Below are 17,096 nucleotides of genomic sequence, written 5' to 3' on the forward strand. Positions count from 1 at the left end.
TTGTTGGGAAACAAAGCCACGTGCTTTTTTGACAGCTGTCATCCGCCATCTTTAACCAACAGAGCACTATGCTGCGGGCAATTTCGTCAGCTGTCATCCGCCATCTTTAATCCAGAGAGAACAGTGCTGCACTCTATGTGGTGGCGGTACATTCTACGTGCTTTACAAACCTATGCGCTTTTCTGTCATCCACCATCTTTAATCCAGAGAGAACAGTGCCGCACTCTATGTGGTGGCGGCAAATTCTACGTGGAAACAAATTCTACTCGCTCTTCAGCTATCATCCACCATCTTTAATCAAAAGAGCACCGTGCTGCCCTCTTTGTGGTGGCGGATAATTTGAAAAAAATTCAGCAGCCATCTTTAATCCAGAGAGAACAGTGCTGCCCTCTTTAGCTACTTACCTTTGAGGCGGTTAATTTGAAAAATTCTTTTCGACAAGCAGCCATCTTTAATCCAGAGAGAACAGTGCTGCCCTCTTTAGCTACTTGCCTTTGAGGCGGTTAATTTGAAAAAAATTCAGCAGCCATCTTTAATCCAGAGAGAACAGTGCTGCCCTCTTTAGCTACTTACCTTCGAGGCGGTTAATTTGAAAAATTCTAGCTGCCATCTTTCATGAAAAGAGCATCGTAGTGCTATCTTGCGAGTAATATTTTACGTCACAGCTGTCATCCACCATCTTGCATTGCTAACCTTAGTGCTGCCCTCTTTAGCTACTTACCTTTGACAAGCTGTCACCCGCCATCTTGCATCGCAAACCTCAGTGCTGCACTCTATGTGGTGGCGGATAATTTAAAAAAATCTTTTTGACAAGCAGCCATCTTTAATCAACAGAGCACCGTGCTGCCATCTTTAGCTACTGCCATCTTACATCGCTTACCTCGCTGCTGCACTCTATGTGGTGGCGGCTAATTCGAACAAGTTTAATCACGCATCGGGCAAGCTAGAGTAAGCACGTGCTGTTGTGATGACGTCATCATGCATGTTTAGACCTGATCGTTTTTCTTAAGAGTAAGTCGGAGTAAACCAATGCAATAAGTACAACATTTTTGAATGCGATCAAATATTTATTTACAAATGTACTACAACAGTGTTCGTTTTTTGCTGCTGACAAGGTTGGTGTGCTTCTTAACAACGTATGCTTCTGAAATGCCTCCTGCAACATTCAAATTAAACAAAGCATTTAGAAATATATTATACTAAGTATGTTATGCTTTACAGAGAAGATCATGTACTTCTTACCTTGCTGTTATCCCTTTTCGGAATCATCATCATCATCATCATGAAGTACTAGAGAAAGTTCATTCATACACTGTGTACAGTGTTCAATCCTCGGATTTGGTCCATCCCAATCATCATCACCATTTTCTCCTCGATGCTTGTTCACAAGTTCTGCATAAAGCTACTTCGATTGACATCTTACTGTGTAGAGGAAGGATGTCCCAAGAATTATGTACGTAAGAGGCAGCGTACGTATATAAAAATCCTGGTGGTAAGTATTGAATAAGATGTTTCGGCATCGACGATCTACGTTTATAGAACATCTTAATAGCCTCACTCACTCGTGAAACATAAATAAGATGTTGCGTATGAGCATGCAAACAGCATGCACATTTACAGTTTTGTTCCATAGCGTACGATGTCGAAGCACACACTAATGAAAATGATAAAGATCTATTCTTATTGATAGTCTCGTAACAATATTCGTTAGCGGATGGTAAGTAACATCGCTCATATGAATAATAAGACAATAGGCTGCTGTGTTAGCAGGAATGTTTTCAGATGTTTCAAATTCTAAACGAATATCAACTGGAGATTCTTTTATAGATTCTTCATGATAAGAGCAGTCTATAACTACAATCGGTGCTTTATTTTTAAATTCTTGAGGTGTAAATAGCGGACGATCTTCTTTCTGATAATACGATGATTGAAATTTACAAAACATGTCATAGAGCATCCCAAACTTATTTTTCTCAAAGTTAATGTCGATGTTTTCGTAGGGATACGTAATTCCATTGAGATATAGTCTAACGTGTCTTAATTTGCAGTGATCAAACAGTGAGCTATCTTTTTCGTGATTGAATTTACGATTAGTTTGAAATCCAAAAATAATGTACAAGGGCTTCTCAGTAAAACGTGATGTTTTAACAGCCCAGCTATGCTTGTTTGTAGGTGGTAACATAGGATATTCATGCAGCTCCCAACTTCTAAAACGTATAGGTAATGGTGTATCATTTTCTACAATCTTGAGCAATCGAAGTTTTTCACGATCAGATAAGGTTACATGTGGGATCCGCCACAGTATACGATGCAGTGTTATTTTCGATTCTACAGGTGTTTCTACTGCTTTAAGAGAATTGTAATCACTTCGATCACGGATTAGAATAAGCTCTTGTTTTACGTTGATTATAATACGTGTAAAGTCTTCTGCGAATCCAAAAATATGTTTCAGTGATAACATACCCGTAAAAGTTCCATCCTCATTAATCATCCAGTTGTTAGTAGCTTTTGGACACCATCCAGCCATCCGCAAAAGATTACTTTCTTCATCACAGAAAGAAGGGTAGAGTTTAATTGCGCTTGTAATACCAACATTCTTCGTTCGATCTATTTCAACATTCTTTACTTCATATCGCGCTTCAGAAAAGAGAAAAGCTAGAGCATGGTTGTTTAGTTGTGAAGTGCTTGGTCCACTTCCATCAGACTTTTCTAATCGTCCTTCAATATAGAGGTAGCTTTCGTGTGGTAAGGTGTAAACATCTTGTTGATTAATAATAAAATGAATTTCATCATTGTTATTTAATCCAAACGTAAAAGGTTGATAGGAATGAAGCTCACTTCGTACTACACCTTCACGACTTTCTACTGTATTCGTAATGTCTAGCATTTCTTCCATTCTGTTGTAGTAGTGTATATCCTAAATCTTGGAGTATCTGCTTATGGGTATCTGTTAACTCGATGAGTCTCTGCACACATGTAGTATGTCTTCGGAATGTACACCGTGTTTTATAGATGGTTTTCATACTGGTTTAAGATGTAGTTTGCAAGCTACGTACGCGTGCTGATCTAAATGAATAAGCTGATTATGTTTATTTACAAGTCTAAGAGTAATGTTGCTAATGTGTTTTACAGACACAGGATGATAAAGAACTACTGCTGGTTTCTCACAAATAGTATATCCACGTTCCTCTGTAACAATAAAGTCGTGCAGGACGTGCGAAGGTTGTAGATTACTATTCAAGTCTGTAATAATATTACAAGTAATGTTCACATTATAATCATCGAAGAGTTTTATAGGTTGATCAGACTCGTAACGTACCTTCGGTAGGAGCTCCCTCGATGAAAATCCAAGCAGTGATCCAATCGAATCAGGTTGTGATTTGAAGTCAATCTTAAATGATGATTCAATAACACATTTATGCGTAATGTTGCTTATAGTGATTGAGAACTTGTAATTATGATTACTAAAACTATCTTCCCCAAACTGATCAATTAACGTACTTTCAATATAGTCGTGAATATCATCTACTGTATAACTACCTGAGGGTAGTGTTAGCACATACTCATCGTAATAGAACTTGTTTAAACCATCACGCACATTATAGATTTTATTGTAGCTTTCAAACGATACTAGTCCAAGACTATGCGGCTGATAAGCAAGTTCGATTGGCGGATTAAAATAGATGGTTGTTTCAGGTCCTTCTCCACGTACAGCAAACGTTCTTTCACTGTTCGTCATCACGTAGATACTAATACACTTTCTCTACTGTCTGGGTTTGATATAAGAACATAAGACATAATCGTCCGCACATGCGTGTATTAAAGTTTTGCACACGGTTTTTATTGTAAACAATGTCTGCACTGCTTCCGAAATAACGTATGAGCTCAAAAGGAGGAGGTAAATCTCCACAGCTATCAAAATACCATACTTTAGATTTACGTTTTACATAAGCAACGTAATGAGTTCCAGGTCCACGACTGTCGTCCAAGTTAATTACGGCACTTTCACGTTCACGTGGACGTGCTGGTAGTTGATCGCGCATATACACTCCTCGAAAATAATGAATTCCTAGTTGTTTAGCAAACGTAAAAACTTCATCATGCGTTACAGCTCGATATGGCAGTGCATTCAGTAGACGTTTTTTGGAGAAATGTAGATACCAAGCCCTTTCTTGTATGGCGCTAGCTTCATGTTCACACCTTTGCCTCGTAACGCAATTGCCTCCATCGTCTTGTTATGACGTTCACTCTCTTTCAACTGTTGTTTCGCTTCTTCTACAGCTTTGACAGTTCTCGCTACAGCACTAGCACCACCTAGCAATGACCCTAAAGCTGCTAAGCCAGCAAACAGCGCAGGAAGAAATCCTCCTCGTTTTGGTACAGGAATAATTCGCGCACGTTTACTAAATATTGCTCTGCACTTTGGAGAAATTCTCGCTCTTGCTGCGCGTAACGCCTTAGTAATAGCTACACGAGGATTGTATTCCCCTCGAATAGCTTTTTGCGCAGCCTTTATAACATCTTTCCATCCAACAGTTTTTACTTTCTTCTTCTTCTTCATGTCGTTTGGATATCGTTGTTTCACCATGCTGGACACGACTTTACTAGTCAAGAGCAAATCATAAACTAACCGTTGCCTCTTGTTTCGTTTAATATATATATATATTACTATTACGTACTTTATGATTCAGTTATCATGAAGATTATAAAGCAGCAAGACACACTACCTGTTACCGACATTGTACCACATCTCTTACCTAGTTCTAGTACAACTACAAGAAAACGTCATGGAACGTTGTTTCCTTTTACTGTTCGATGTATTATATCAGGTCCGTCGGGATGCGGTAAAACAAATCTTTTACTCACACTTATTACTTCTGTAAATGGTGTACGCTTCGAGAATATTTACGTTTTCGCAAAGTCACTCTATCAGCCGCTATATACTATTCTACAAACTGTAATGCACGATCTAGTTAAAGATGGAATAAGATATTTTAAATTTAATTCACATGAGCAAGTACCATCACCAGACGATGTGCTTCCTAATTCTCTAATGATCTTTGATGATGTCGCAACAGAACAGCAAAACGTTATTCGTGCATTCTTTAGTATGGGTGGACATAAATATGTTGACTGCATCTATTTGTGCCAAACCTATTCTCGTGTGCCCAAGCAGTTGATACGCGACAACGCAAATGTTATTGTGCTTTTTCGGCAAGATGAGCGCAACATGCGACATGTGTATAACGATCATGTTAACACTGATATGACATTCGATGACTTTAAACGTATGTGTGCTAAATGTTGGTCATTACACCGTTACAGCTTTTTAGTTATTGATAAAGAAAGTGATGTACAGCATGGACGATATCGCATGGGTTTCGATCATTTTATATGCATTAACACAGAATTACAGTAACTACTTGATTAAAAACCACCATCATGTTAACATCTAGCAAGGAGATCACAAAACATATCATCCAAGCTCGAAACAATATTCGACGGAAATTTAAAGAGCTTAAACGTATTCAAGCAGACACGGATTTATTTTTAAAAACACAACTAAGTACACCCCTCAAAGAAATTTTTTATTCTACTTCATTACCGCAGTCTACTTCAAGTTTTGCTTCTATGCAAACATCATATCATAAAGAGAAGCATGAAGAAGAAAAGCATGAAGAAGATACGGAAGAGAAGAAGCAGGATGTAGATCAAGAAGAGGAAGATAAGGAAGAAGAAGAAGAAGAACTTAATGATGCATCACCATCTAAGCGTGTTGAGTTTTTAACTACAGATGTTATTGCAGAAACACCTACTACATCGACGCAAAATCTACCATCTTTGTCTGAGGTTATGATTACACCAGAGTATCGCAATCAGTTTAGAACTTTTATTCAAGATACCTATGGATCTCTCTTTGCACCTTATATAGAAAAACTTTTTACAGGACAAACTGACACTACCTATGGTATTCGCTACGAAGATGACTGTTTCCGGATAGGAAATTCAAATGTTAAGATTAATAGCAACAAACTCATTGTAAAAGGTGTCACCTATAAACCTACGAAAGGACTCTTAGAACTTCTTTTCTCACGAATACCTGACAAGGATATAATTTTACAAGATGATCTTAAAAAGTATAAAGCAATACTTTTTGCTACCGATGCAACACGACGTAATTACAAGAGAACAGAAGCTGTAAATGCGAATAAGAGTTACAAGTATCGTGAGTTTATTTCTAAGCTGTTTCCGACTGCACGTAGTCTAGACGTTATCTACAAGCCTTTGTTGCCGTATGTGGATGTAAGATACTGGAATGACCCAAACTTACTCGTTGAACGATTACAACTTTTAAGAGCATCGCAAGAGGCTGGTCACACTGGTCACGGATCAGAAATTCTAGAAATAGAAAGAGAACTACGTTATGCCGGTATTATTTTGTAATGGCTCGTCAAGAGAAGATCTCACCTGTAAAGGTAAACATCGCACATGAGTTACATAAACCAGCACGTCGCACCTACTGTCGCAGACGCGTTATTACACGAGGAAAAGATGATCTCTGGCAAGCAGACTTAGTAGAAATGATTCCATATGCTTCTAGTAATAAGGGCTATAAGTATCTACTTACTGTTATCGATGTGTACTCAAAGTTTGCTTTTGCACAACCCGTGCGTTCTAAAACAGCAGCTCAAGTTAAAGAAGCATTTAAACATATTGTTGAAGAATCGAAACGCTGCCCAAGGCTTCTTCAAACTGATCAAGGTAAAGAGTTTTACAACAAGGATTTTTCTTCTTACCTCAAGTTACTTGGCATTCAACACTACTCTACGTTCAGTAATCTCAAGGCAAGTGTTGTAGAACGCTTTAATCGTACACTCAAAACAATGATGTGGCAAGAATTTACAGCGCAAGGTTCATATCGTTGGATTGATCTGCTACCTAGACTTTTATCTACCTACAACGATACACCTCATCGCACTATCGGAACAAAGCCACGTCTTGTTACAAAGAATACACCTCGTCTAGATGCTATTCATCTTGTAATCAAAACAGCTGATCCACGTCGCTATCGCTTTAAAGAAGGTGATTTCGTTCGCATCAGCAAACACAAGTCTATCTTTGCAAAAGGATACACACCTAACTGGAGCACTGAAATTTTTCAAATCAGAAGTGTTAAGCTTACTAATCCAGTTACGTATTTACTTCGCGATCTCAGAGGACAGCCTATTGAAGGAGGATTCTACATCGAAGAACTGCAGAAAACAAAATATCCTGATCACTATTTAGTTGAACGTGTTATTCGACGTCGTGGTAATAAACTGTATGTTAAATGGCTTGGTTTTAATAACAGCTTTAATTCATGGATTAATAAAGAGGATGTACTTTAAATATTATGTGTGTTTTCTTTTAATCCTCTACGTTTCCTTTCTTCTAAGTCACTAGGACATGCTGTAGGATTAAACAACACCTGTAATATGTTTTGACAATTCATATTTATTTTAGAATATATATACATACATTTTTATCCTTTGTTTATGTTACGGTCTTTGACACTCAGTTTTCGTTTTATTGCACCAACAACGACAAGTGCTGCTATATTCTTCTGAGCAGCTAAAGCACTAGGTAATAACACACACACACACACACAGCATAACTTTACGAAGCAGATTTTAACAGCTACACTCTATGCAGGCAGCATGTAACTACGTATCAGGCGAATGTGTTCTAGGGCTGCAGGGGAGATGAAGCACGAAGAAAAGAAGATCAATCACTCTATTGATGAGTCCACGCCCAACATGCTTCCTCATCTTTCTCCCAGCACGTTTCTTCACCTTTTCCTTGTTTACTCTCTCCACAGCCATGATAAGTGTTTATAAGCGAAGACAACTCGTTAGTTTTAGGTCCGTGATACAGTTTAATTAGTTGACATGTACGGCACTGTCTCACAGAAGGTCTTCTAGCTAAACTCACGTGTTCATGATGTAAACTACACGTTTGAAGCTCTGACAAAACAGGATCTTGAGTCCACTCACGGGGCACCTTTTCCCAAATCTTCTTTACAGCATTCGCAGCTACATTAACCAAAAATGCCTTTGGTAATGCATTTAACTCTTCTTCAGTAAAAGTGTTTAGTTTCTTTTTGCATGCATAAAACTTTACGATCGCCTTTTCAACTGCGTTACACTTAGTATCTGTTAGAAATGACATGATGTCTTTACTCTACAAATGTTTCTTTTACACTAAGGTTATTTCGACACTGCACTTTACATATGTTGTTCACTTCCCGGCATGCACTGCGACACAACCAATCAAAGAGCATACCTACATGTTGTAAAGACTGTTTACTTGTTTCTCTGCTATGCTCTTTCGGAAGAGTTTTAAATGATGGGCACCCCAATTCATGCATGTCGATAACTTCACATGATGATGGTAGAAAATCACGCAATCATTCTTTCTTTTCACAACCCTTTAAAAGAACAAGATCTGCTCTTGACAAATGTGTATTCATCATTAAAGGTAGAAAACGATAAGGTATTCCTTTTTCTTCCCACTTCAAACCTAAATTGTTTTCAATCCACTGAGTCTGCTTTTTATCTTCATCTGTTTGCAAACAGTAAGGGAACGGTGGACTAAATACTAAACTAACAAGTTTTGGTGCCCACAACACACTGCAATCTAACACAGCCACCTCTTTAAACACAAATTTGTTTCCGTTTACTTTAAAGCCTTGCACATCAACTATTAATGTTTTCGTCATGTTTGCACTCTACACTCTATCACTGTTTCTCGAAGACTAAAGCTTTTAGTCAACGAACTGGTTTAAACATGCACAATGACGTCATCACAACAGCACGTGCTTACTCTAGCTTGCCCGATGCGTGATTAAACTTGTTCGAATTAGCCGCCACCACATAGAGTGCAGCAGCGAGGTAAGCGATGTAAGATGGCAGTAGCGAAAGATGGCAGCACGGTGCTCTGTTGATTAAAGATGGCTGCTTGTCAAAAAGATTTTTTAAATGATCCGCCACCACATAGAGTGCAGCACTGAGGTTTGCGATGCAAGATGGCGGGTGACAGCTTGTCAAAGGTAAGTAGCTAAAGAGGGCAGCACTAAGGTTAGCAATGCAAGATGGTGGATGACAGCTGTGACGTAAAATATTACTCGCAAGATAGCACCACGATGCTCTTTTCATTAAAGATGGCAGCTAGAATTTTTCAAATTAACCGCCTCGAAGGTAAGTAGCTAAAGAGGGCAGCACTGTTCTCTCTGGATTAAAGATGGCTGCTGAATTTTTTCAAATTAACCACCTCAAAGGCAAGTAGCTAAAGAGGGCAGCACTGTTCTCTCTGGATTAAAGATGGCTGCTTGTCGAAAAGAATTTTTCAAATTAACCGCCTCAAAGGTAAGTAGCTAAAGAGGGCAGCACTGTTCTCTCTGGATTAAAGATGGCTGCTGAATTTTTTTCAAATTATCCGCCACCACAAAGAGGGCAGCACGGTGCTCTTTTGATTAAAGATGGTGGATGACAGCTGAAGAGCGAGTAGAATTTGTTTCCACGTAGAATTTGCCACCACCACATAGAGTGCGGCACTGTTCTCTCTGGATTAAAGATGGTGGATGACAGAAAAGCGCATAGGTTTGTAAAGCACGTAGAATGTACCGCCACCACATAGAGTGCAGCACTGTTCTCTCTGGATTAAAGATGGCGGATGACAGCTGACGAAATTGCCCGCAGCATAGTGCTCTGTTGGTTAAAGATGGCGGATGACAGCTGTCAAAAAAGCACGTGGCTTTGTTTCCCAACAAGAGCACATAGAATTTTTCAAATTGCCGCCACCACATAGAGTGCAGCTCTGTTGATTAAAGATGGCAGATGACAGCTGTCAAAAAAGCACGTGAGTTTGTTTCCAAACAAGAGCACGTGGAATTTTTCAATTTACCGCCACCACATAGAGGGCAGCACGGTGCTCTCTTGATTAAAGATGGCTGCTGTCACGTGGAATTGTCTGCCACCACAGGTATCTAGCTAAAGAGGGCAGCACTGAGGTTTGCGATGCAAGATGGCTGCTGTCAAAAAAGCATTTTTCAAATTATCCGCCACCACATTTCAAAGGTAAGTAGCTAAAGAGGGCAGCACTGTGCTCAATAGATTAATGATGGCGGATGGCAGCTGTCAAAAAACACGTGGCTTTGTTTACCTCGCGCTAGTTAGGTTAAGTTGGTAGCACTAAGGTTTAGACCCGTCAAGATGGCAGCACTGCCGATGACAGGTGACGAATTTTGCAGCTACTGCGATATAGAGGGCAGCACAGTGCTCAAAGATGGCGGATGACAGCTGTCAAAAAAGCACGTGGCTGTCAAAAAACACGTGGCTTTGATGGCTGCTGTCACGTGGAATTGTCTGCCACCACAGGTATCTAGCTAAAGAGGGCAGCACTGAGGTTTGCGATGCAAGATGGCTGCTGTCAAAAAAGCATTTTTCAAATTATCCGCCACCACATTTCAAAGGTAAGTAGCTAAAGAGGGCAGCACTGTGCTCAATAGATTAAAGATGGCGGATGGCAGCTGTCAAAAAACACGTGGCTTTGTTTACCTCGCGCTAGTTAGGTTAAGTTGGTAGCACTAAGGTTTAGACCCGTCAAGATGGCAGCACTGCCGATGACAGGTGACGAATTTTGCAGCTACTGCGATATAGAGGGCAGCACAGTGCTCAAAGATGGCGGATGACAGCTGTCAAAAAAGCACGTGGCTGTCAAAAAACACGTGGCTTTGTTTACCACGCGCTAGTTAGGTTAAGTTGGTACCACTAAGGTTTAGGCCCGTCAAGATGGCAGTACTGAGGTTAGCGATGCGTTGTTGTCTGTCAAAAAGCACGTGGCTTTGTTTATAAATCTCTCAAAAAGCACTTGGCTGTCAAAAAGCACGTGGCTTTGTTTACCTCGCGCTAGTTAGGTTAAGTTGGCACTACTGAGGTTTAGGCCCGTCAAGATGGCAGTACTGAGGTTAGCGATGCGTTGTTGTCTGTCAAAAAGCACGTGGCTGTCAGAAAACACGTGGCTTTGTTTACCTCATGCTAGTTAGGTTAAGTTGGCACTAGTGAGGTTTAGGCCCGTCAAGATGGCAGCAGTGAGGTTAGCGATGCGTTGTTGTCGATGACAGCTGTCAAAAAGCACGTGGCTTTGTTTACAAATTCAAATCTCGCGCCAAAATTCAAATTTCCCGCCAAAATTCAAATTTCCCGCGGGCGGCGTCGGCGGAGGCGTGCGGCGGCGGAGGTGCCGCAGAACTGTCCAATTATACTACTCAAGACTTAAAATTAAAGGAAGTGCCCTTGTTGGTATTGTGAGGTAAAACCTAAAACGAATGACAGTGACAAAATGACCGTGAATCCAAAACAATCAGTGGATCCAATTCACAATGCCTTATTTTCTGAGATAATGCTCGTTGTTCGAAAGGGTCCAAAATCCATGTCACTCCCCCTTGCAATAGTACTAATTACTGGTAAAGCAGAACCATGGCAATCCTACACCGGTAATAATCACAGATATTATAGGCACATGGCATGTCACACATAATGGCACCAATCACAGGTGACACAGACCAATGGTGTTCTGCACATTAGAGTACTACTCACAAGCAATGCAGACTAATGGTGTTCGTGACACAGTGGGACTAAACACGGTCACCGACTACATGATATTTCTTGTTACAAAGGCTACTACCCGCTAGGTAACCAGACCCTATTGGTACGGGGTGCAACAAAATGAAATGATAATTAAAACTTCAACATGTATTCATTGACAAGAATCTAAAATGATTGATGATTACAATTTGTATGGGATCTGATTGACAATGCTTTAATGTCTTCACTAGGCAGGGTAAGATTTGAAAGAACTTTAGGATAAAACACACAACTTAGCTTGGAGTTCCAATGCTCGAAGCATCATCAGCCTGTGTGCATCCCGGAGTTGGCGTGCTTTCCTCCTCAACAGAGCGAATTTGCTGCATGGTTTTTAGTTCCTATGGCCAAGAACATCCACTTAAGGGATGGTATGTTTGAATCCGCAGCTTAGAGGATAGTTTTAAAGTGGTTTCACATTGCAATACATAGTTAACATAACTTTACTGCAATGCGAAACTCGTTCTCCTCAAAGACTTAGTAGCACATGACCTCCTCTTTATAGACAGAGTAGTTTATGACTTTCTTCCTACTCAGTACTCATTTCTGTTACAAAGTTGAGTAAACCTCAGATATATATCTCGGACCTCTTAGCAGACTATAACAATTACACCTGTATCGAATAGACCTAAATGAAATGCTGTTAAAATTTGTACGTCATCCATTCAGACTAAAATAAACGCCTTCCTCACCACCACCATTAAGAATTAAACCCTGAATCTCTCAGTTCTGAGATAGAGGCTTGAAACCAAAAAACTACAAATTTCATAGCAGATAAATGTGTTAACACCCGTATTCACGTAGCAAACTGGTATTCATATAATCTTTTGACCGGGAATCGGTTCATCACAAGATGTGACAATTGAGCGGTACGAATTAAAACCTCCAACCTGTTTTCCAGTCATTGACACGATCAGGAATGGAATGAATGAAGGCCCATCATGCGGCAAGGATAGGAATTGTGCCGCCTGCTGAGGCCTGTCGCACTCCTGTGGGGCAATGATTAATGACTGACAGGTGATATTAGTGAGTGTTGCTGGAATGTAAGATGACAGGGAAAACCTGACGCCCCTCCACGTTGTCCAGAACAAATCTCACATGAAATGACCGGGATCTGAACCACGGAACCCAGCGGTGAGGGGCAGACATGCTGCTGCCTGAGCCACAGAGGCTACTAATGAGTAGTATCACTCCTATAATTAAACTTATGTTTTAATGGTGCACCATTTGAATCCTATATTATGTAATGTGCATAGACTATATAGTATTGAAAAGGTGGACAATTAAAACATAAGTTTAATTATTATTGTAATCACAATTAAATACGGATCATAACCATGAATTTTCATCCTATGATATTGAGTAATATGGCAAGGCAACTATGAGCTGCGACATGACAACTTGAACAGAAACCAACAGAGAGCACCATCAGTAAGAAATATACCACCTGCACGAATAGCGTCTATGGTGTCTGGAAATTCTACACCACCACCTCCACCATGGGGACAACAAACTGCGATAGAGGAGAATGCAGCGAAGCAGGCTAGGAGCCTAGAAGACAGTGATTCTCCAAGCCCAAATCATTGCATGTAGCTTGCTGTTGCTCCTGAGGAATAAATCTCACTTGCATTGACTGGCAGAACACACACACACCACTCTCAATCAGGCGGCACATCACCTCTCAACATCAGAGTGATATTCTAGCACAGCTCCATTTACCAGCTGCGAACCGCTCGTTACATATCAGGAGCCAAGCAGTGGCACGGCAATAAACACTGGTCTTTCTTCCCGATTCTAGGTAGTGAAGATGAGAAACCTGAACCCGGATGTCAACAACTCGCTCCCAATCTACAATATAATTACCAAGCTTCTGCCCAATGCAACACGAGATTATCTCCTAGAAATTGAGTAGAGCCACATTATCACAACTTCTAGAAATGTTTACACAGATCTAGTCAACAAAATAAGACTGGCGCATTTTGAACACATGCCGCAGCACAGAACCTGGCTCAACAACGCAGCGCAACTAACCGCTTTTGCGTTCAGACTCAACCTGATCAGTGGTGGCACATGGAGTTGATAGCAGTACACGGAGGACGTTTTCGCTGGCCATCTTCAGAAACAAAGACATCAATTACTCCGGGCCATTCAGATTCGAATTACTAACGTACACACCTCGCTGATGCGTATCCTTTCCCGGAATATGGCAGCAATGAACCAGCTTCTGAGGGATGGCTTGATGATCTACGTGAAGCGACATCATGTGGAGGCCTCTTGGTCATCTTGACAACAACGCAGACACTGCGATCGCTACCAATTCTATGATCATCCTGCTATTGCTTCCTTCAAAATATATGTGCGATTTGTAGTGGTCAACACACCTCAAGTGCTTGCAGGAAAATGGAATCACACAAATGAAATACCTGCAGTGAAGATCATCCACATTTCTCAGTTAAATGCAAGGGCAAACGTCAACCTTCTCCCACCCAGCCAGAAAAAGTGTTACCTATCACACCAACTGACATCGCTACCCCACTGTCCCCTTCCACTCTACCACTCCAACTGAAAATATTCTGACAATCATCACTACTTAGCTCCAGAATATTCTCCCATTCCAACGTCCTGATGTTCTGTACCATATCTAGCTAGCGGCGCGGTTGATCATCCAGACTCACTTTGACGGAACGTTCTCTGGGATGTGAAAGGAGTGTGCATTATTTGTCCTTGATCCTAGTCTACTGTTGTAGTAAATGAAAGTTTATTACGATAATGTGTGCATTTTAAGGGTCAACAGATGTCGGGGAGGGTTAGCATTTAGTATTCATAAATCCACCCTTCCAGAACATTATCATTCTTTAAATGAATGTCTATCTGAAAACATAAAAATAGAAATTACAATTTGAAATAAAATAAGAGCTTTAGCAACTATTTATATACCTCAGAAATTTGTACAATATACCAATCATAAATACAGGACTTATATCATGATCTCAGATTTTTAAAATGACGTCATATACACAACAACAAGCTATTTACGATCAACTATCACATGATATCCAAAGTGTTGAATTATCCTTCCCTACCCCCAACCCGCCCCACATCAAATACGAGCCCTGAATTTCTGATCCTCAGCCTAACCTAGCAACGATCTGTGACACCACCATGCTACCTCCTATGGGAAATGACCATGTCCCTGCCCTACTAACCATAAACATGACCAACTTTCACCAACAGTCATACGGTATACACGAACCTATTGGGTAGCATACAAACCATATCAGACATAACAAGCAATACTGAACCACCTACATCACAGCAAGAATTACAAGATAAAGTTAAGAAACTAGAATTCCCACTAACTACTGTCAACCGACTCCATATTCCTCACCACACCTTCCATCCTCCAAAACCTCCCCAAACACCCTAGGCACTCCAAATATTCAAATATTCCCATGAACATTACAAGGCATACCTTCGAACCTGTGACCCAAAGAATTAGAAATACCGTTAGAGATGCTTGATCATTCATCAAGGGCATTAAAAGAAAAGCATGGGCAAATACCTGCGCTGAATTATCTAACACAACCGACTCTCGCAAATACCAGATCCAAGTTAAAGCAACTGGCAGACATAAAGCAATCTATCCCTATTATCTAATAATACATAACAAACCTGCACTCAGTGATAATAAAACAATGACTGACATTTCTGCAGATCATTATTAAGTAATTTTCTCACCATCTTCCGATCCCAATATCTACCATCCTGACCACGATGCAATATCGGAATATTTGGGTATCACGAAAAATCCTCTTTGCCCCACCTTTAAATCCACTCAAGCTCTTGACTCTCAACATCTCCTAAATGCTCCTCTTACAGTCTAACCGAGCTCGATAGCTGCAGTCGCTTAAGTGCGGCCAGTATGCAGTAATCAGGAGATGGTGGGTTGGTACCCCACTGTCGGCAGCCCTGAAGATGGTTTTCTGTGGTTTCCCATTTTCACGCCAGGCAAATGCCGGGGCTGTACCTTAATTAAAGCCGCGGTCACTTCTTTCCCATTCCTAGGCCTTTCCTTTCCCATCGTCGTCATACCACCTTTCTGTGTCGGTGCGACGTAAAGCAAATAACATTATAGTCTAAGATATAAAAGACACAATCAGGACTAAAACGAACACAGCACCTGGACTCGATCAAATGACTTATCGACACATAAAAGAAGCTCCATATCCCTTCCTACAACTCCGAACAAAGTGTAAACCATAATTCTCCATACTGGATTCTTCCCCTCCCCACACCCCAAACTGGGTACATGCCAAAATGTTATTTTGAAAACCCCCAAAACTACCATCCCATTTAACTTCATATCGTCCCCCACAAGTCTTCTAACAGAGTGTTCTAAAATCTTAGAAATCATCTTAGCTTACTGTATATTCACTTATCTCGACTACCTCCACCTCATGACACAGTAACACGCCAATTTTTGTCCTCAGCACTCCATTCATGACCATGTCTTTCATATCTCTGTATCCATCACAAAATATTTACCTACAAAAATATGTGCAGCCCTTACCAGTCTCAAATGTTGAGAATGCCTTTCAACGGACTCATATATAAACTACATCGCCTCCCAGTTCCAATGATAATCACACATTTCCTATCCAAAATCAGTATCCATCACACATTTACCTACACCTTTCCAAATAAAGTAGGAGTACCACAAGGTACCACCATTTTTGCATGTCCTGTTTAGTATCAATATCACCCAACCTATACCCCCACCCTGATTGTGTCAGTTTGCCAAACACACAGCAATACTGGCTGTGGATTTCAATACCCGAACCTTGAAATACAATCTCCAAACCAATTTAAATGAACTCGAACAATGACTCAATCTTTGACAAATCATTATTAATGTAAGCAAAACATTTTTCCTAATCGTATATGTAGACGCCGTCTCACGAACAAACTCTAAATAATCAACCACTTGCTGTAACGACCACACTTACCTACCTAGGCCTGATGTTTCAAAATATTTTTCAACGGAATGTACATTTGGACCAAATTTATAAAATGGCACCCCACAGGATTCACCTTCTCCCCTGGCTGTTAGTTCAAACCTGGGGATTAAAAGCCATACAAATCAAACCTCCTACAAAGCATCGCTTACAAATTTCAAGTCAGAGAATAAAGAAATTTAAACTCAAAATGGAATTAGAACAAATACAAAGCTCTCTGGGTGAGGTTCTTTTTCTTATTTTTCTTTTCCTCAGAAATTATGACAACTTGGCTTATTCACATGGACAAGAATTGCTTAATAATTTTATGTCATCAATTGTATACTTAAATTTTAAAAATATATAAATATACCTAAGTAAAAATATAAAACAAAAATACTTAACATGGTTTTACTTCGAG

The 17,096-nt window shown here is 40.2% G+C and overlaps 1 protein-coding gene across 1 annotated transcript in view; it reads right to left on the reverse strand.

Annotated features, from left to right (window-relative positions):
• The window catches only part of LOC136884838 (uncharacterized), an 82,169-nt gene that overhangs the window by 3,911 nt on the left and 61,162 nt on the right, over positions 1-17,096 (reverse strand). The window contains exon 5 of the mRNA XM_068230151.1: positions 16,692-16,798. Within this exon, the coding sequence (XP_068086252.1) occupies positions 16,692-16,798 (107 nt within the window). The remainder of the gene's footprint in view (positions 1-16,691; positions 16,799-17,096) is intronic.

The sequence above is a fragment of the Anabrus simplex genome, chromosome 13, assembly GCF_040414725.1.
Source record: "Anabrus simplex isolate iqAnaSimp1 chromosome 13, ASM4041472v1, whole genome shotgun sequence".
NCBI classification, from domain to species: Eukaryota; Metazoa; Arthropoda; class Insecta; order Orthoptera; family Tettigoniidae; genus Anabrus; species Anabrus simplex.